Source organism: Chiroxiphia lanceolata, chromosome 21 (genome assembly GCF_009829145.1).
Source record: "Chiroxiphia lanceolata isolate bChiLan1 chromosome 21, bChiLan1.pri, whole genome shotgun sequence".
Taxonomy (NCBI): domain Eukaryota; kingdom Metazoa; phylum Chordata; class Aves; order Passeriformes; family Pipridae; genus Chiroxiphia; species Chiroxiphia lanceolata.
In genome coordinates this window covers 8,057,870-8,078,999 of record NC_045657.1, presented here as the reverse complement: position 1 = coordinate 8,078,999, position 21,130 = coordinate 8,057,870, and the positions used below count along the sequence as shown (strand labels likewise).

General features: G+C 50.9%; 1 protein-coding gene across 1 annotated transcript in view; it reads right to left on the bottom strand.

Moving 5' to 3' along the window:
- Positions 1-21,130, bottom strand: part of LOC116796992 (astrotactin-2-like) — a 101,333-nt gene that overhangs the window by 14,848 nt on the left and 65,355 nt on the right. The window contains exon 5 of the mRNA XM_032708050.1: positions 15,237-15,378. Within this exon, the coding sequence (XP_032563941.1) occupies positions 15,237-15,378 (142 nt within the window). The remainder of the gene's footprint in view (positions 1-15,236; positions 15,379-21,130) is intronic.

Sequence of the window (21,130 nt, the reverse complement as noted above, 5' to 3'; positions counted from 1 at the left end):
GCACTCTGGGGAGAGGCACTGAGGGAGGTGACACCAACCCGCTGCCACCACCTAGCAAATTGCTGCTCATCTACTGTACCTCTGGTGCAAGAGGACCAGTGTCTTCTGCTCTGCATTGCCTTTGGTTTTGGCTCTGCCTTTCCACAGTAAGGAAACAGTGAACTGTGAAATCTTGAAAAAAACATTTTTCAGAAAGCTCTCCTTCACAGTTCTACCATCCAAGAAAAGCATCTTTTATAACTGGGCTTCTTTTAACCATCAGTGACAACTGACCTGCTCCCATCAGCGTGGTGGAGGAACAGGTTAGCAGCAACTGGTGCCACGCTGAAGTATTAAAGCTTTGCCATTACACCAATACATGAGGCTGTCAGTAAACTGTTCTAACAATTCACACCTTTTTTTTTTTCCAGGCCAGCAAATGCTGTGAGACTAATCGTTATCCTTCAGCAGAAGCCTCCCAACAATACCAGAACACAGTTGTCAGATGGAGGGAAATAAATGTACCTGCCACGACATGCCTCAGGTGTCTGATGCCTTTTGGAAGTGGATAAAACAGTGCCCATCAAATACTGGAGGAGGGAGGCAGGAGGAAGGCACAGGCTGCTCTGCACAGTAAGAAGCTGATCAAGGAGAAGGGCAGAGGAGACTCAGTTTTGGAGACAGTGAGGGCAGGTGGAGCTGCTGTGGGGCTGGGGACAGGCTTGCACAGCTATGGGTCCATCTTTGCTTGCTGGCAACCCTGGGAAAGTCGCTCAGGGTTATCCACACTGCAAGGTTACCTGAATTGCTGTCCATGCTTAAAACCACTGATTGGACAGCGTGGGACTTCTCGCAGGGGTTGCCAGGGAGGAGGGCAGGGTCACTTACTGCTGCTGCATGACAGGGTGCAGTGTGGGACAGTGCCACTCTGGTGTCACAGCATCCCACCACTGTGCTCACAGAGGTGTCTCCACACAGTGCTGGGTCAGCACACCGTGCTTCTCCAGGTCTCCTGGGCTTGCCCTCTGAGCTCTGAGGCCATGGGGAGCAAACACCCAGAGTGGACAGGGTGTGAGCACTGGTCCCCCAGTCCCCTCGGCACATGGGGCAGACACTGCACGCCTGAGCTGAGCTACAGTGCAGGTTCACCCAGCTCTCGCTCCTTAAAGCACTTCATCAACCTCTTTTTCTTTCAGAACCCTGTCAAACGAGATCCAAACAAAGGATTAAAGGGAAAGTAAGAAAGAAATTAATTGAAAATCCTGAACATTTCTTGCTACTGCCTGGATCCATTGCATCCCTAACAGAGAAATCCCTGGCAGGACATACACCTTTCCAGCCTCAGCTGTGACATCTCAATTTCCCAAGATTTCCCTCGAAACCCTGTCAATAACCCACCAGAGTAGCAATTCCCAGTACTGCCATGGCTGTGAAAGAAGGCCTTGATACACAGGCCCTAGAGCCTTGCTCCTGAATGATACCTGTGTTGGACGGCCAAGATTCCACTGGGAGCCCCTCTGCCAGCCGGACACCTTGCAAGCAGCAGTGCCAAGACTGCCTTAGGAGAAAATGTGTTTCACTGAAAGTGAGGGGAAAATGCCAGCCGGGCCACGGTTTCATCCACAAGGTGCAGGAAGGTCATTGCAGTCCCCCTGGCTACTGCATCCCCAGGGTGTCTTCATCACCACTCCGGGGCTGAGAGCACCAGCAGTGCCCCTGTCCCCCCTTTACCTTTTTACCTGCCTTATGATTCCCCTCCTTTGTCCCCTCAGCTCCTTGCCAGCAGTTGCAGGGTCCGTTAATGACTCCTTCATCCCGCCCATCCTTTCAGGATAAGCTTTACCCCACTCATGAGGGAAGGGCAGAGCAGGCTTCTCTGGAGAGGGGCTGGTGCACTGCATGGAGCTTCTGACAGAGATGGGATGTGGATGAGAGAGCAGCTCCTTGGCGTGGCAGCAGGACAGCACACCCAAAACAGCCGCCCTGACACGTGATAACATTAATACAGTCCATGTTGCAACCCTGGGGCTTTAGCTCCTAGGCACGCTCCAAGGAGTAAGAAGGCTTTTATTAGCTTGGAGATGCCCCAGCAGGACTCCAGGGTGTCCCACAGGGATGGTTCCCAAACCGTGAAGACAGAACGATGGCAGAAAAAGCAGGATCAGCATGGAATTACCAGCTTTGGAGAGGATGAATAGAGGATGTTTGAGGTCCATATTTCTTGGCAGTCATGTCCTTGCTTTCGTCCTGCTGGCTGTGAGGATGAAGATTTGCAGATGTGCTTATAAAGGCAATGCATCAAGAACTGGCTCAGCTTTTCACAGTCTTCACCGTCTGTCTCAGGGCTCACGGCAAGGTATTCCCCCCACTGCTTGGGGAGGCCAGAGAAGGTCCCACGTTACCCAAGATGTGAATTCTAACATCCTTTGGTGGAGTAAAGAACCAGAAGGAGGTGGTAATAAGCCACTGCAGGCTGGTGCTTTTGTCTCCAGTGAAGCAACAGCAGCTCGTTACAGTCTGTGGAGTGCCAGAGTCCCCTTCTGCAGGGACTCACCAGGAGATCCCCAACAGAGCCCCTGGACAAAGGTCAGATGAGTTGCCTCTGACTCCCTGTGCTGCTGGAACAATTCCCCCACGCCACAGCTCGGGTTGACGCCCGAGGCTTCCAACTGCAGGGCCGGTCCCTCTCCAGCTGCAGAGCGTCAGCGAGAGCTGGTGACGGATCAGGCTGTCCTGGACACAGCACGAGCAGGGCTTTCCTCAGGCTCTGCGTCCCACATGTCCCTCAGGTCCTCCCGCAGCCTTCACACAGGCACTGCAATGCCCATCAATCCCTCCAGCTCCCCAGGGCAGGGTATCCCCCGGCAGCAACCACATCCTCTCTCCCTCCTCTGCAACACCTACTGCTCTCCCCACAGGTCTGGGACACCCCAGGGACACCCTCAGCCACGGACACCCCTTGCATCCTTTGGGAAGGGCCATCAGGAATCACAGGCATAATAAATACCCAGGTCCAGCTCTGCTAAGTTTGTGAGTTTAGGGGTAAGTAATTACTCTGAGGTTTTGTTTGTCTTTGCCCTGATCTGTGGGTGGGTGGATTTCAGCCTCATCTAACAGTGTTAGTCCTGTGTGCCAGGTGGGTATCCCAAAAGTGACACATCCCTTTAGCCCCTTCCTTGGGCAATTCATGGGATGGCTCATGGGATGGCTGCTGCCCTCCTCCATGAAGAGACAGCAGTGCTCGGGATGGCTGCAGCTGTGGGAGATGAGCAGGCTCTGCTCAGGACAGAGGGAATAAATCAAACTCTTCCTCGAGTTGTGCCAAGGAGAAAGGAGAGACGAGCAAAGCCCTGGACCCCTGCAGAGAGCTCCACAATGGGAATGTTCACAGCTAACCATCCCCGCCACTCAACCTACCAACGCTCTGCAGAGCTTGGCCATCGCCAGCCCTGGGGAGAGGGGGGAGAGGAAGGTTGTGACCCTCAGCAAATTGGGAAATGCTTGCCCCTCCCAACCTCATAGTCCCTCTAAACAAGAACCAGACACTCCACAGCTTGCTACCCCTGGAGATCCCCTTGGTAGGGCTTGTTCTCATTCTCCTGGGGGCTTGGCTTCCATCTGGGCTGCTGGTTGAAATCCAGCCCAGGCTGGTAGTGACTTCAAAAGACAGTGTCATCTGAGGAGTAGTGGGTGGTCCATGGCAAGCAAGTCAATGGCTGACTGTTCTTATATAAGCCACCACAATAGGGCCTCCTGCTCGACAGCCTCAGAAGAAAGGCAAAGGGATGCACTGGCCACAGGGAGTGGAGCCTGTCCTTGGCCAGAGGGTGGTCCCGCTGGTGTGGGGAGAGTCACCTTCGTAAACTGGCACAGGAAGGTGGCACTCCTGCAAGCAGAGCTCTTGATCTGTCTCTGTTGTGTTTGTCCCCAGCACCGCTGGCCAGCCCTGGCTTCACCCTCCACAGGAAACTGTGCAAAACAAAGCCCCACAACAATAAGGCATGAAGGGGAATGGCTGGGAGGAGGGGGACCCTCTGCTCCTGCTCTCGCAGCATCCCAGGCACAATCCCAATGTGTCAGACTCTGAGCAAGAGGCATCTGTGCCCTGTGCCCTGGGGGAGCTCAAGGGCAGCCAACAGGGCCCTGCAACGGCCTCACAATGTCAGCACAGGGATGGTGGCAGGTAGGGATGCTGTTTGCCAGCCAGCCCTGGCAGAAGGGGGCCAGCCAGGTCTGTGGTGCCCATTTCCCACTGCTCCTGTGCCCCGAGGCCCCCGAGGGACAGGAGATTCTCACAGCTCCATCAGGCAGACAGGGAGGGCGAAGGGTAGGACGAGGGGGGGGCCACCCGAAACAAATAATAAAAACAAAATCCCAGTAAGCACGTTAGAATTCGTTTGAAGTGCAGAGGAGCTTTCAGGCAGGGTTATGTACATCTCCCAGCCCGGCGTGATTTACACATTCCTTGCAAGCAAAGGAATCTTCCCTGATTTGAAGTAAAACAGATGTTTTGGGGTTTTCTTTCCCCCCTCCCCATCCTCTTTTAATCATTTCTTTATTGAAATGATGGCTACACAGCCAACCAGACCAGAGCCAGAGCACTGCTACCCCCAGAAGCCAGGACTGGAGACCTGCTATCCTGCACTATGGGAGAGACCCTCAACATTGCAGTGACTGTTCCTGCGAGCTTCCAGAGGTGTGAAGCCAGCCCTGCCCTCCTGCAAACACTGCTCCAGAGGCATTGTTCCCTACAGGTTTCTTCCCTTGTTTTTCCCTCTGCGGGGAAGGACTGCAACTCCCAGCAGCTTTTCTTCCTCTGCAGCTACAGCTAACATATGGATTCACCATCCCTGCTCCACCAGCCCAGATCCAGGAGACCTTTTAACTTCCACCACCAGTCTAGGAAATGTGCCTGATGGTGGAACTTGCCCTTACTCTCACACCTTAGCATCACATCTCCTCCTGGCTGTGCTCTATCCCAGCAGTGTGGATTGGGAAGGGCAGCCTGGCCCATGCCCAGGGACTGGCAGCAGCAGCGCTGCTCACACACCCCAGATGAAACAACCCATCACAGGGAGTGCTGTTGGGTAGGCTGGATCTGGGATATCTCCTGATTTAAGCACTATGTGATCTCAGCCAAGTTACTTTGCCCCTATTTTTGTCCCATGTTTTTCACCCTGGAAAATCATTTGAGGAAGGAGCATCCACTTCCCAGGGGGATGCAGAGCACCGAGCGCAGCGGGGCTCCTGAGTGCTGCTTGATGCTGCAAACTACCAGCATAGCCATGCCCTTGAGTTTACACTCAGAACAATAACTCATGGCCAGTAGCAAATCCATCCAGCTCCCCCCATCTTTCTTTTCTTTCTCTTTTTTTTTTTTTTTTCCTTTTAAACCCTGTTGTTATTTCTCAGTACTTCGTTGGTGGCAGGGTGGGAAGGTTTTTTGTAACACATTCACGTACCAGTGGGACTCACTCCCATTCCCGTCTGGTACAAGAGATTGCACAAGAGAGAGAAACAAAACGGGGATGAGGAAATGCGTGTTTATGAGAGGCAGCGCTGTCATCGTGAGCAAGGGACCCCCCGCAAGAGAGCCGGCCTGGGAGCCAGTGGAGAGTTTCCATTCTCTCCTAACACTCCATTCATGCCTCGTTTCATACCTCCCTGGAGGCTCCATGACTGGCCAAGGTCCCAGAGCACCGTGCGGGACTCACACCGCCGCCGCCTTCCGCGATATTTGTTGTTGGGTGGAAAGAGGGAGATGTTGTTGTCTCATAAAAATAATGAATTGGGAAAGAGCGGCAGCCTTTGCCATTGCATGCGCTCTTGTTTTCCTCCTGCGGCGAAGGAGCAGATTCATCACCCAGCGCCCTCCCAGCACCTTGTCTGCTGCCCATCCTGGCAGGGCTCTTCACTAACACCCTCCAGGGAGGCTCACACGGACCTTCCCGCTCGACGTGCTGCCGTGAGCATCCTCCTGACCCGATCAGGAACCCTCCGTATAATCCAAACCACATTGCTGCCTGATCGGATACAGTCACCGGTAAATAACCTTGACTGCAGTGGTCTGGAAGAGCCAGGGATCCTATATCACCCCTATTAATGATTTAGGATCCTACATTGTTCACAGATGACACAGAGAGGGTTTCATCCCTCCCTACTCCCCACCCAGCCACCTTCTCCAGGACAGTCCCTGCCCCTACTTAACTTCAAGTTAAAGTCACCCAGGTGACAATTTCCCCTGCCTGACACAAGGAACGGTGATGGCTGATTCCTGCATTCCCTTATGCACTCTTTGCTCCCAGCAATGGGGCTGGGGTTCCCCCACAAACAGGTGGGGTATTAATAAAACCAAAAGTAATCTCCCAGGCACATACTACAACCCACTTGGGTCCCACTCCCGCCTGCTCCTGCAAGCCCCCTGCCTCTCCCCCCGCTTTCTCCACACACCTCAATTTCATTATCTCTGATCTGGAGCTGCCTATTACATGCTTTTTGCCAACATAAATATTTAATCCCGGTGCATTGCACGGAAAGGCCCTTGTGGAGTTAATACTTCAACTCATGTTTTCACTTGGAAAACAACTCAGTGTATGGCAGGGCAGCAGGTACGAGCCAGGGACAGAGCAAGGGCTCGGGAGCTGTGTGTGGGGTGATGCAGGTGGGTTTCATTCCATGGGGTGGGCTTCATTCCATGGGGTGGGCTTCATTCCATGGGGTGGGCTTCACTGGGGCACCTCTGCTGGAGCAGCAATCAGGTGGGTTTGGACAGGCAGTGGAAGAGCCACAGGGGTGTCACTGCAAGCTGCTGCTTGGGGAGCCTGGTATCGGGCACTGCCAAGGGAGACTCGAGGAGTAGCACTTTGCTGGGCTTCAGGAGTATTCAGGATATCCTGTATGTCTGTTCTCTGGGTTATGACGATGTGGAAAGCCCAGAGTAAAGGGTTTGGCTGACTTGCCAGGGTGGGACTAAGCAGCCACATGATCCCACGCTGCTCCACGCAGGCACAGCTATAGGTGTCCTCACCAAACATCTCCAAATACACCCACACACCCAGAGGCTACTGAGAGCAGGATCTGGCCATGATTTTACCTATGGGCCATGGAGTAAGGGTTATGGGATGGTTGGTGGGTTATGGGGCTATTGGGTAGCTCTAAGGTAGCAGCTGTGGTATGGGACAGACCTTGAGCAAAGTGAGATGTCCCAGCCCCCAGATCCAAAGCCATAAACAGCACTGACAGGAATTTATGCCAATCCCCATCCATACATCTCCATGCATTCAGGAGGGTAGCACCCACAGGGATGCAGCACCACGAAACACACACAAATTTACAAAGCCCCAAAACCAGAGAGGAGAAGCTCTAGAGGTAGAGAGGACAGAGAGGGTGAGCCTGGCAGTGCTGATGCTCCCCAGAGGCAGCCTGTTGCTCAGGTAAAAACATCACGGCCTGTGGCAGTGCTGCAAAGTTTGGATTTATAGGATTGCCCAGGTTTCCTCCAGTGCCCTCCATATTGCCTTGATGGCAGGGAACAAGGACTGTTGGGCAGGCAGGACAGAGGGTGGGCACGAGGCAGAGCCCTTGTTTCTGTCTAGGTCTACTTTCTGAGCATAAAGTAGGGAGAGTCTCATTAGTGCGACCCATTATCCCAGCCTTGTTCTGGGACATCCAGGCTCACAATTAAGGAAGAGGACACTGTTATCAAGAGAGCAGCTTCCACTGGAGAACAGGCTGCCCAAGCCAGGGATCCTTGCCTGTGCAAGACGGATCCTCCTGCAAGAAGGGGGGTGCAGTGTAGGACCAAGAATACAATCTGTGGAAACCAAAATGGCTTGAAATCCCCTCCCTTGCATTAGTGGTGACACGTCAAGGGGCACTGAGGAAGTGTTTTGATCTGAGGTGCTTTGTCTGAGAGGTTCCCCCAGCAGCCGGGGGGGGGTCTCCCCAGCATCCCCTGGCCCCAGCACTGGGGTGTGCAGAGCCTCCTGTGTGCAGGACACATCCCCCCACTCCCTGTCACAGGCAGGCTGGAAGACTGGGATGTTGCAATGACGCAAACCAGAGAGAAAGAAAACATGAAAGTATCCCAGCCTGGTGGCAGGGCCTTCTGTTAGAGGTTGTGCAATGAGATTAAGATCTAATGCCATTCCCACAGCTGCAGGGTGGTTGGAGATGCTCAGACTGAAGGAGAAAATGCTCCAGACCTAGCTCAGGTTGCTGCTGCCATGAGCTGCCCTGCGGTTTCCCTGGCAGAAAACAGGAGGAAAATATATGGAAGACAAGCAACAGACCCCGATTCAGGGGTATGACAGCCCAGAGCTGTGACAAGGTGCATCCAAGCCCACCTCATTGAGCTGGCTGGCTGTCCAGGTGCTTGTAAAAGCAGGTCCCAGTGACCTAGTCTTGAGCTCCCTTCACAGACGTTGGGGCTCCCTTCACACCCCTTCCTGCCAGGGCGGAAAGTCTCCACACCCAGCTCCATCAGCTCATCCTGCGAAAACAGGATCCCACCGATCCCTCCACCCACCACCCCCTGAACAAGCAGCAACCCTCAGACCCTACTTCTCTTTTTTTTTTTTTCCAGAAACATTTAAATCATGACATAAGCTTTGGCTCCGAGGGTTTTCAGTGAAAGCCAGGGTATTTTCTTTCCCCTTCTCATAACAGAAACCATATTGCTGTATAATCAAATTTATCTCATTCCTGACAAGGGAAGTGAGTGTGTGTGTGTGTGTGTGTGTGTGTGTGTGTGTGTGTGTGAGGTGAGCAGGAGCAACGAGGGCACGTGTGCTGGGAGCAGTTGCTCTGAAGGTACTCCAAGGAAATATCCTTGGTAGAACGAGGTGGCATGAGATTGGGGTGGCCAAGCAGAGATCAAGTGGGCCATAGCTCAGCAGGGAACATCACCCAAGGCAATTCTCACCTTGCCACATGGATGCCATCTCTGCAACCCAGCAGGTTTCTCTCCCATTTTATTATGGATCTCCTTACTGTACTGGAAACTCAGCAAAGGGTGTAGCTCAGTTTTCTACAGGTGGGAAAACTCGGAAAGAATCAGCTACTTTGAGGTTACTTTTTTGAGGTCTCTGTTTTACTCTGGTGCAAATTCAGCTGAAGCCAACGGGAGCAGTGACTCTGCCAGTGGGGCTTGAGGATGATGCTTCCAAAATGGAGGCTTCTGAATTCACTGGCTGCTTTTGCGAATGTGGGTCTTGCAGCAGAGACTATCTAAGCACAAACATAACTTGAGACATGCAATGTCTCTGTGACCCTATGAAGTTCAGGTCTCAGGGAACAACAACTCCCATCAACTGGATGGGGTCTGGGCCAGACCCCATAATCAGAGACAGGATCAGGAGAGAAAAGACCAGATGCACCAAGTATCCTCCAACTAAGAAAATACAAGCAAACTGCTTTTGCAGGGGGGAAGCAATCCCAAAGCCAAAGGAATAAATTAAAGACCGTTTAACCCAAGGAATAAATTAAAGGCCATTTGAGAACTACTAGAAAGCAGCCGAGTTCAGCAACCACCAGGGCAGGGGCTCCACTGCCTGTACAGCTCCCTTGTGACAAACTCCCTGCAGAAACTCCCTGTTTCCCTGGGAAACAGCCATGGCCCGTGGCCCTGAGGGGGAGAAGGGGTAGCAGAGCTGGAGAGGTCACTGTGTGCTGATAAACTCCAGTTTGGCACGACCAGGAGGTTGGTGCTTACTGATGTAATGTTCTGCGCAACTCAGAGATTAAAAGAGATTTATTTTTTTTAAATACACACACACACACACACACACACACAAAAAAAAATAACAAAGTGTTCTCCAGGAGACAAGGCTGGTGAAGGACTCTGTGTACTGTTGTTGTTACAAGAAAAGGATGGATTGGGATGTGCTGCAGGTGTCCTTTGGAAAAATGAAACCAAAAGAAGTTTAACTAGTTTTATGGACTTGCAGCCATACGTGAGAGAAATGCACCTTGCTGGGCTGAGCTGGGGCAGATCTTTAGGTCATGGTATCCTAACTTTGCTCTAGAGAGTGACTGAAAGGATGGACAGTTAGGATTAGCTTGTGACTTATCCTTTTATTTGTATAAGCATCGCTGCCAAATATCTCCAGCATTTGGAACATGGGGTCCCATCCAGAGCAGAGCAAATGGCAAAGTTGGGAAGAGCCCCCAGATTTGACCAGCCACAAAAAAAGCATGGATGTCTTCTCTATGGCCTTTAGATGTGCATCCTCCTAATGTTGTGAACTTCAGCAGGAGTCCAGCCTGCCTCCATGGGTGAGGCTTCATTAATATCAGTGCAGAGAAAGAGGTTATCTCCTGCTGAGCCCCTGACCTCCCTGTACAGACCATCTTTCATGGGACCAATCCCCCTCCACGGCAGTGATCCACACACAGCCCAGATGAGCCCAGACAGCTCCTTGCTGGACTCACTTCAGCAAAAACAACCACACACCCAAGCCAGCACTTGAGCAGCCTGGTTCTGACACAGCCCTGAACTGCTGAGGAAGGACGAGCCTGCGATTGGAGCACAGGCCTGGGATTTAACAAACACTTGTTCAACTCCTGACTTGCCGTGTTTGAGCTTCCGCAAGCCAGGAATGCCTGAGGAGAAACTCCAGCCCTACACTGCTCGGCTTTGGGAAGCTGGAGAGCATGAGGAATAGGAGAGGTGGATTCAATGAAGCAGCACAGCTCCTGTGCACACAGGGGACTCGGCCAAGGGCTGGAACAGATGTGTTTTAACCCATGCCACTGAGCTATTTGAGATCTGCCTCCAATTGCTCCAGCGCTCATTCACGTCTTCCTGACAAGAGACCAACAATAACAATTAGTATCATATAAGGAGCAGCAGACTGCTGCCAGCATTAACACACTCTTGAGCACCAAGGGTTTCCATTCCACTTTTTATCCCAGCTGAGTGACAAGGCAGAGGTCACTCAGCATTAATCAGCCTTGCTCTGGGCCAGCTCCTCCAGCACATTCAGCTCATGGAATTGTAGTCACTGCCTCTCTGTGCTATCATGAGTTCTCCCTACTCCACACCTTTTCCTCTTTCTTTAAGCTCACCAAAAAAAGGACGTTTGGTGTTATCCAACATACAATGACAGAGGCTGAGCCTGGTCACACTGGTAGTGGCCTCCAGACCCTACAGAGGATGACTCTGGCTGAGCAGGACATGGTTGGTCTTGGCTGCAGACAGGAGCCCTTGTGTGGTCATTCTCAGGTCTGACTGAATTCCCTTCCATCCTACAGCAGTCCCGGATCTCCATCCCCTAGGAAAGGGTTTCCACTTTTCCAACATCCCTGAAAACGTGCTCTCCCAGAGCCTTTGGGCTGGTTCAGGATCACCCTGGGAAAACCCCATCTGAGCCAGCAAAGGGAATATAAAGTCGAAGCTCCTTCTCAGCACATGAACACACTCCAAGGAAAGGCTCTGGAAGGAATCCTGATGACTTCCATATTATTTCCAGTAAATTTTGTGCTGATTCTTGGCACAAACACTGGAAATGAATAGGCTAGGTCAGGAATGTAAATAAAGTGAAACACTGGGATTTAATCTAATCTATAATTATAGTATCTGTGGCGCAGGGAAGAGGTTGGTGTGTTTGCACTGCAGCTCCATTGAGGAGCTGGAGGGGGTTTTCACTTCCCTTTCCAAAATTTCCCTCTTTGGCTGAGGTATACTTGGTGCCTCCCCAAGCATCTGAAATGAACGTGCTGGGCTGGCAGAGCTGCTTTCAGCAGCTGAGCAGGTACAGCTCAGGGATGAGGCATCCCCAGGCACTCCTCAAGCGACGGGGTGAGGGGCTGGGATGGATGGGCTGGGCTGAAGCCTCACAGAGGCTGTTGATGCACAAGGGAAGCTCCTGTCTCCTCAGTGAAGAGATCAGATGGGTTTGTAGGATGCTCAGTCCTCCAGGCTGAGTCTGACCTTTGAGAAAAGCCAGTGCCCTTTTTCTTGACTGGTGTTTGGTGCTTGGTGCATCACAAGAGCCTGTCACAGCATGGTGCTCCCAGGCTCCCAAAGCATCAGTCTGAGTGGCATTGGCTGCTGGCTGGGCTGGCTGGCCCATGCCAGGTGAGCACTAAAGAGACACACAGACATCTCTACCTCTGCCCTCTTCACCCCAATCCTCTCCCAGATCCACCTGGGAGGAAGCTTGACAGACTGCTCTGGTCTAGCTGCCCTCAGGGGAGAGCAGTCCCTTCTCCTGTGATGCATTTTGCAGGAATATAAGACTTTTACTTTTTAAGAACTTCAACCAAACTTGACAGCCTTCAAGGACCATCCTCATTATCCCTGTGTGTGTGCACGAGTTCATTCCCATGACTGCAGCATGGATCCCCATGGATGAGCATCCATGTGTGACAGACTGTCAGGAGTGTCCATACGTGTACACAAGCCTGTGGAGCACATGTGTCTTTGTTGACACAACCTACTTTTCCTTGGAAAACCCTCAGAGCATCTCAACCCCAGTGTGCTACAGGCAAGGGGAAGAAAAGGGCTGACAGGCAACATATTTTCGTCAGACTGAAATTACAAAGGACAAAGAAATTAGTTCTCCTTTTATTCGTTTATGTTTTGGAATTACAGAAGTCTCAAAAGCAGAGGAATCAATCAAACTCTGTTTATTTGTTTGCTTGTAGAGCATTTTTGGGGGATTGTTTTCATACTGCAGCCCAGCTTTGATCTCAGGCTGGGAATACTCCAAACAAATGGTCCACAGCAGAATGTAATTGTTGTAGGTACCACAGAAGAAAAGGGATGGGATGTCCGACACATTTACAGAGCAGAAGAGACTTCTGTGATCTCACATGCTTGGTTTACATGATACCCTCAGACTACTTCACAAGCAAATCACTTGTTTTTGAAGAGCTCTGATGCTGCAGGCTGTGTGCTCACCTCACAGCTTAGAGAACAGCACAGGGCCCTATGAGTGGCTATAATCAGGATTATACCCAGCCCGGAGCCTTCCAAGATAGCTCTTTTTCCACAGAAACAAATGAAACAAGCAGAAGAAATTCAATTTAAGAAATGACCCCGTGCCCGTGTTTGTGTTGTTGTTCCGTCTGTGCGGGCGCGGAGCAGCATCAGCCTCACATTTCACTGCTCTGGCTTTCTTCACGCTGTGTTGCAACTGTGTGGACATCTGAGCAGAGGAATATTTAATGTGGGTGCCTGTGTATCTGAGAATGCTCAGTAAACATGTGCTGGTTGGGTCCCAGGTGGGAGCAAACGTGTGTGTTGGATATGGAGCACCCACGGCACACATGCAAACATGTGGGGCAGGGGGTTATCTGTCCACGCTGCTGTGCTGGGGCAGCAGCAGGCACTGAGCAGGGTGGGCTGTAGTGTGCCTACATGCACTTACTTTGGATGCCCAGGAGTGTGGGTCCAAGCACCAGAGGTGCCAACACAGACATGTGTCCACCCACGTGCACACAGCCCTGGGAACGGCGTGACAAGCCCTGCTGAGCATTAGCTGTGGGACAGAACCAACACTGTGCATCACCCCAGGGCCTGTACCCATAGAGGACGGGGTCCAAAGCTTCCTGGTGCCAGGGGACTGCTGCCTGCTGGCTGCCTGCTGCCTGCCTGCAGCCACAGCTCCCCACAAAAGCTACTGTCCCTTGCCCAGGGGCACCCACAGAGCAGCAGCTGCCCACAGCCACCCCCAGGACACGGGGCATTGCCGGCTCTGCTGACCCCCTCCATGGCAATGCGCCTCACCACTGGGAAGCAGAAGCCTGGCTTTGACCACAGGGATGACAAAACCCTGGACAAAGCCCTCTGCCTTCCACCCAAGGCTCTCCCAGCCCTTTGCAGACATCAGGAATTAGATCACAGAGCCCCTCAAGCGACGGGTGAGCGCAATTATCCCCGCCTGGCAGATGGGGAAGATGATTTGGCAGCCCAGGCTGCCCAAAGAGCCAGACCTGCTGGCTCCCAGCTCAGTGTGTTCACTGTGGCAGCAGCTTCCATCAAACCCAGTGGCTCTTCCCTCTCCCAGTGCCCCTGGCAGCCGGGAGCAGACCGGCTGAGAGCTCACAACCGGCCGGTTTTATGGGTGTCGGGTTATTAACGAGCTCTGTGGTCTCTCCAGCCTCTCCCTGGCACCTTTTCAGAGCAGCCAGAGATATTAATAATTATATTTATGCATTATAGATATTTAACAAGAGAACGTTTGAAATTGTTAAATGGCAAGAGGTATCACTTGGAGGGTGCTCCTGGAGACAGCCCTGCTCCAGGGATGCGCAATAAAGGCTTCGGAGGCTGTCAACATACTTAACTGGGGGTGGTGGAGGGGGAGGCAAAGGGAAAGTATTAATCAAGGTCTTAAAAAGTTCTCGCTGACAGACTATTTGCCAGCTCTCGCTTTAAATGCTTTTGTGGTCCCATAAAAAGTTTCATTACTCACTACAAAATGTGTTTTAATTATTACAGTCACTCTGACATTAAGCCCTGGGTGTTTCTCTCTTGCTTACTCTGTCTCTCCTCTGTCTCCTTGCCTTTTTTTCTCTATTTTTCCTCTCTTACTGGTCTGACTCCTGATGTCTTTCTCAAGAAAGAGGATGCCCTGGCTAACGAGCCAGGATGGAAAGCCCAAATCCCTTCCAAACAACACTGAAGAAGAAATTAAAATTCAGATCCTGACATTTTCCCTTTGCTTTGGAAACTAATTACTCCACAGGATTGAAACAGAAAATCCAATCCCATGTGCTCAAAGAATATCTCAGAAGAGTCAAGTGTACAAGAGCATCAGCATGGGCATGACCAGCCATCCCTGCCAAAATAACTGGGTGGTGGGTAAAGGGATTTGGTCTCTGGTCTGCTGTATGCACCATACTAATAGGAACAGCAACTTATACAAGCACCTATCACACTTTTGACATCTATTTCAGCCCACCAGGCACTCAGCAACTTGCTCCAATCTGACCTCATCAGCTCAGTTCATCCATGAGAGACAAGCCTGCCCACGAGGTATGGACCTGGAAGCCCAGAATACTGATACTGGGAGTTATGCTGGAGTCTCCCACTGACTCCCAGTGCCTCCAGCTCCATGTTGGCAGACACTGGTTTTCCATTTCACTAGCTGAGTGTAACACCCAAAGCAACAGGAAGAGTCTCAGCATTTTCCCAGTGTCTGGTGCACACAAATTGGACTCAGTGCTGACCAAAAAGGTCAATAAAAATTAAATAACAGCACTGGAGATCCCTCCTTGCCCCCAGCACCTCCCCACATGCCTCTCCTTACTTGTACAGACCATCTGGTTCCAGGCACTTGAAAATGACTGAATAGATGCTGGTTTCAGGGACATCTCCGTGGCTCCGACCCGCTGCCACGCAGGACGTTGCGAGGCCAGAAAGCAAATCATCCGCAAAGCTCAAGGATTCTCCTGGAGGGCAAAGAGATGAGCAAGACCAAAACATCAGTTACAGGTGCAAAATTACTGCTGACCATTTAAAAATCACTGTAGGAATATCTCTCTACACAGCACAGGCAGCCAACAGACCCTAGCTGGCTGTGGCCATGGAATGCCCCAAGTCTACAAGGACAATGCCACCTAGGGATAAAGCAAGAAGGAGACATGTTTGGGCCATGAGCTGTAGCAGGGACCCACTGCAGGAACCAGGGCCAGGGCCAAGTCAGTGCTTGGACAGCAGTGGTTGCACTCACAGCACACAGAGAGAACCCGTGGACTCGCTGCAGACACTGCAGGCAGGACCATCATTCAAGGATGAGCTTCAGGGACCCAGAAGAGGGTCCTGCCCTTGCTGCATGTTCAGCTCTTAAACGGAGCATAGCCTTTTCCAAAAATCACCTGTCTCAGCAAAATGTGTTTCTGCTATCTCAGATTAGCAGGAAAAGAGACATTTTTAGAGCTGAGATGGAATTGTTCTCGATGTCCTGGATTTTATTTTTTTTAATTCAATGACAGTCAGTAGCTTTGCACTCCCTTTCTTGTGCACTCTGCCAGCTCCTGGAGCTCTGACTGGAGCCCCTTCAGCTGTGCTGAAGAACACTTCGTTCTTTATAAGCATTCGAAGAAACCTACTAATTAAAAATACTGAAAAAACCCTTTCTCTTTTTGGTCTTCTGGTTTATAAAGCTTATTAAACACTTAGATCATGACACAGCTGAAACTGAAAACGCTCCATTTATTAAGCTTTTTGGGCATGACCATCCACTGCTGTGCAACCTGTCTCCTCGCAGTGGGTAGGCTGTCTATTGGTTAGAGCTCACTGCCTTTAATTCCCATTTCACACCGGTGTAACTGAAAGCCCAAGGTACCATGGAGTGAAAAAAGACAGAGCAGCTGCCCTGGTTGTGCCCCCATTCCCAATGATGGGAATCAGAGAAGCTGCTGCAGCTGATAGAGTTGTGCTGCTGTAAGCAAACCTGGGCCCAGATTGCTGTGCTGGGTACCTGGTGCGTGTGTAAATGTCAAGACATCGCAGCAGAGGGAGGAGGAGAATTTCCTTCTCAGCACTTTATTTTACTAAAAGCAAAAGTGACTGAGGACTTCTGAAACATAGCAAGAGTCCAGGTTCTCGGTATAGACCGTAAAGAACAACCCAGTGGTATAACCAGCTCAGAATGTTCCACTGTGAGGCTGGATTAGCCAGGTAGAATAAAAAATCCCTGTGTCCCCAGCCCCCCAAACCGCATTTGCGTCTTGTCTCAAAATACACAACTCGGTAACAAATGTCCCCCTTGGCTAGAGAAAAGAGCAGCAATAAATTCTTTTCCTCCCCGAAGGAATCCAAGCCTTAATTATTCATTTTAATGCTCCCAGCACGACTTGTTCTTTCCAAACTTTTTCAGGCAGCTCTGTCACTGGTCTCTGCAGCTCAACCCAGCTCCCGGTCCCAGGTCCGCAGCAAATCCCAAGTCAACTCAACGGGCAGGTTGGGTTGGCAGCAGTAAAATCACTGCTTGGAAGTCATGAGTGCTGCCCGGCCTTGAGCAAGTCCCTCAGCTCTGGGTTTATGGTTTAAGCAAACAAGCAAAGCCCTGTTGCTCATTTCCAACTTTCATTTCCATCCCTTTTCCTATGGCGCTGGGCTGGATTGGGGAACTCCCTGTCACCAGGAGTCATTGAGAACAGACACTGCCATGACTTACAAACCTGATGAATCACAAACACTTAACAAAGAAGGAGGAATAGAATGTGTTGTTGAAGTAGAGCAAAAGGTTTTAAGGCTTTTCAGACTTCAAGCAACCTCCCTTCTGACCAGGAAGAACCTTCACAGGGGGACAGATCATCCTGCTCTGGGATCTCACGCCTTCCTCCAGAGCATTCTGAGTCAGGAAGCAGCTGGTAAGGGGTAGGAAAGAAAAGAGCTGGGCAGAGAGACTGTGATGAGAGCTGGGCAAGACCGAGGGGAGATTTGGACTGGGCAGTCCCCAGGTAGGAGCATCAGCCAGGACATCTGTGCCAGGGAGCACAAGAGATGGGATGGGCTGAGGGTGGAACCAGACTTGCAGGAGACTGGAAATGAGATGGAAAATGTCATGTGCAACCACTGAATCAAAGTGTGCATTAAGGCCAGGTTGGACTGGGCTTGGAGCAACCTGGATTAGTGGGAGGTGTCCCTGCCCATGTCAGGGGAGTTAGAACAATATGATCTTTAAGGTCCCTTCCAACACAAACCATTCTATGACTAAAATTGCACAGATAACTCTCTTTAAGGTAGGCTCTAAGTGCTCTGAGTGCTCATCTCCCATGGTCTGTCGGGGTAGTTTTGAGGGAACAGGCTGTCTGTGAGCACTGCCCTGACACACAGCAGCAGCTGCCTCCCATGATGGTCTGGTTTGCCAGGGATCAGACCTGCCCAGGTGTGGGCTGCATTTCTGTCCCTCTGCATGAGAGGAAATGAAGCTCTCAGGGTCTGCCAGCAGTGTCTCAACTTGGGTTGGGCCAAACCCTTCCAAGAAAACCCAAGAAAAGCAAGAGGGTGCTTTGTGCTCAGTCCTGAGCCTCTGGGAAACTCTCCCCTCTCGTTGGTCCTGCTATAATAAAACAAAAGCAAGGGGGTTGTTATGAAAACAGTAAACTAGATACAAAGGTGCTGAAACCTCAGCCTCAAGTCTGGGAGTTTTTCTGCACCTGTATAAGAAGCAGTGAGATTGTTGGTGGTGCCAGACTGCACAGACCACAGAGCAAAGATGGGGAAGGGACACCCCAGGGACAAGCCAACTACCCAGAGCTGTCAATCTGCAGCCAATGCAGGGAACTGCCATCCTGAGCTCTCCCCAGGGCAAAGCAGAGCAGACAGTGACTGTATTTGTTCATCTCACACAAGACAACTCAGTCTATTCAGTGCACAGTGCACTGAGAGCAGCTGGAATGAGATTTCCTAAACCTTTCTTAGGAGCAGAAAACAAGCTGTTCTCTAGATTTAGACTGGGACCTTGTCAGTGGAATGGAACTAAGGCAACAGCTGCTTTTGCTGGAATGGTGAGAGGATGATCATAGAATGGTTGAGTAGGAAGAGACCTTAAAGCTCATCACATTTCACCCCCTCTGCCATGGGCAGGGACATCTTCCACTAGACCAGGTTGCTCCAAGCCCCATCCAACCTGGCCTTGAACACTTGGACCACTTGGCCCACGTGACTGACCACTAACATGGCCCTGCCAAGGCCATAGTGAGAGATCAGTGCAGTGTTGCTCCATTGTGCTTAAGACCAAGGCACAGGGAAAGCAGGAGAGAAATCTTCCCAGGGAGAGAACAAAAAGCTCAAATCTACCACACAAGCAGGACAAAAAAGGCCAAACAGAGACACACATCTGTGAATACATCAAAAGGGCAGGCAATCAGATGGAAAAGAAACAGTTAGGCTAATGGGCAGTAATGGCAAGAGGAAGCAAATTTGATATGAATAAACAGTCTACTCCTGAGAAGGGCAAATAACCCAACTATCTTTTAAGAAGGAGCTTGATCACTTTATAAAAGGGATTATATGGATAAATAGCTTGTGATGGAAAGCAAAGGGGCTTCTCTTTCCCGTCTGGACTTGTGTTCTCACACACCCCGCCAGCAAATATAAAGAAGGATTTCAGCCTCCCAGAGCAGCCCTGAAGCACAAACCTTCTAGATTGCCATAGTATCTCTGCTCACGTTATTAAATTTCAGAAAGAATCCAAAGGTTCTCTGCAGAGTAAATGATAGCTAAGTAGATCATCTCTGTGGAGTAGGAGATATTTTATTGACCAGACAGCCATCTGTGTCCTTCATTAATAGTAATAAATAATTGATGTCACGCTAAATAAAGCAATAAGCTGTTACAGATATCAAGGACAAATGACTGGCTCCTCTCAGGATGCCTCACCTGTGTTCACTTCTCAGCAGTAAAAAAAACAGAGCAGATCTCAACATCACTATGGAAAGTGCTGTGCACAGAGCAAAAGATGCTCTTTGCTGCACACCGATTACAGGTTATGGGGCAGTTGTGCTCAGCAATGGGATGCTGACACTCCCAACTGCAAGGAGTTAACATCCCTGCAGGACTCTCTTCCCCCTCATTTCCACGCTCCTGCCTTCCCAAGACTGGTCTGCCCCAAACCACCCAATTCCCCAGGCAGCTTTTGAAAATCAGTCTCTCCTCTACTAATGGCTGCTGGGAAGATGCAGCTCCCTCCAGGTGGCATTTTCCTTCTCTCTCTAGTGCAACCCCTTGCTACTGCCTCGTCCTAATCCACAGACACAGCTGTGGAGTTTGGAAAAATCTTCTCTTTTTGGTTTCCTAAATGTCTCACACGCTGACTCTGGTGGTGTGGCTCTCCCTAAAACAGAGGGAAATAACAGCATGCTTGGAGCCTGCAGAGGGGTCAGCCCCATTTTGGGAAGCTTTGCAAACTTCTCCTGGCCACACCAGCTCTGGCCAGGGGTCAACCCACCGGTGACACTCTGGGATAGCCACCTAGGATCTCAACTCCAGAGGAGGAGGAGGAGGAGGACACCCCTGGCTCAGCTGCCTGTCTGCAAGGCTGAGCTGGCAACCTGCTCTCGAGCGAGGCACATTTCTCGTGGCAGGAGGCTCAGACGGGCAGGAACGGGGACTGAGGAATGGAAATGGATGGGAGCAGGCTCAGACCACTCGCTCTCAGCATCCAACAGCCTCAGTCTGCCTCAGTCCTTCCACTGTGTCCCGTGCCAGCGCCCAGCAGTTGCGGACGGCAGCCTGGATGAATCACCTATCAACCATCCCACCGAAGACAACACGAGTTACGGCGCTGAGTTCAACCAGACTAAACAAGAGAGCGAGGCCAAGGAGCCTCCAGGAGGCTCGAGGAGCAAAAGGAAGCTCTGGGACCCTCACAGGCGTTCCCACACCTTCAGCCCATGTCCCCGTGCCAAGAGCAGCAAGGAGAAAACCCAGGCGCTGCAAACCAAGGTGGAAATTAAGACGAGAGGAGACCTCCCTGCTGCCATTCACCTTCAAGATTCCTAGAAAGAGCACAAAGGGGAAAGTAGGAAGGCACCAATGTCTCTGCCTTGACAGCTTCTTTACTGGGCTGAATGAAACTGCAACGTTACCAGGCACTTTCTTCTGATTGTGGTTTTCTCTCCCTGTCTTTCTCCCTTTTGCTTTTTTTCAACCTGTTTTCAATTTACTCTTGTGGCATCTCTGACTGTGACCTCATTCTGGTACTTAAGGGGGAAAAAAACCAAAAAAAAAAAAAAAAAAAAGAGAGAGAGTGTCCTTTAAAAAAAGAAATGAAAGAAATCATATTTTATTTAGTTTGGTTGGTTTTGAAGCTTTAGCAGAAGAAAGATTAACCTTTTCTGCCTAACTTAATGAAAACAAGGAGAAAGGCTGTATGGATAAATAAATATCTGTGTGGGTATGGAGCAGGCACGATCGTGTTACAGCCCCGGTGGAGCTGTAATGGGGAACAGGCGCGTTCCTGCGCAGCGGCTCCCAATTCCCGATCCATTTTCAAGGAAAGAAAAACAGAGTAGAATGTCAGAGGCCCAAGTGGGCATAAATGAGGGAGCCCGGGGAAGGCAGATGGGGCCCAGCGAGGACCTCCATCCCCGGTGGTGACCTCCAGAGCAATGCCAGCGAAGCAGATGGAAAAAGAGACCTTACTCCACTCTCTCTTGCCAGGTTTTGGTTCCTGAAGTGAGGAGAAAAATG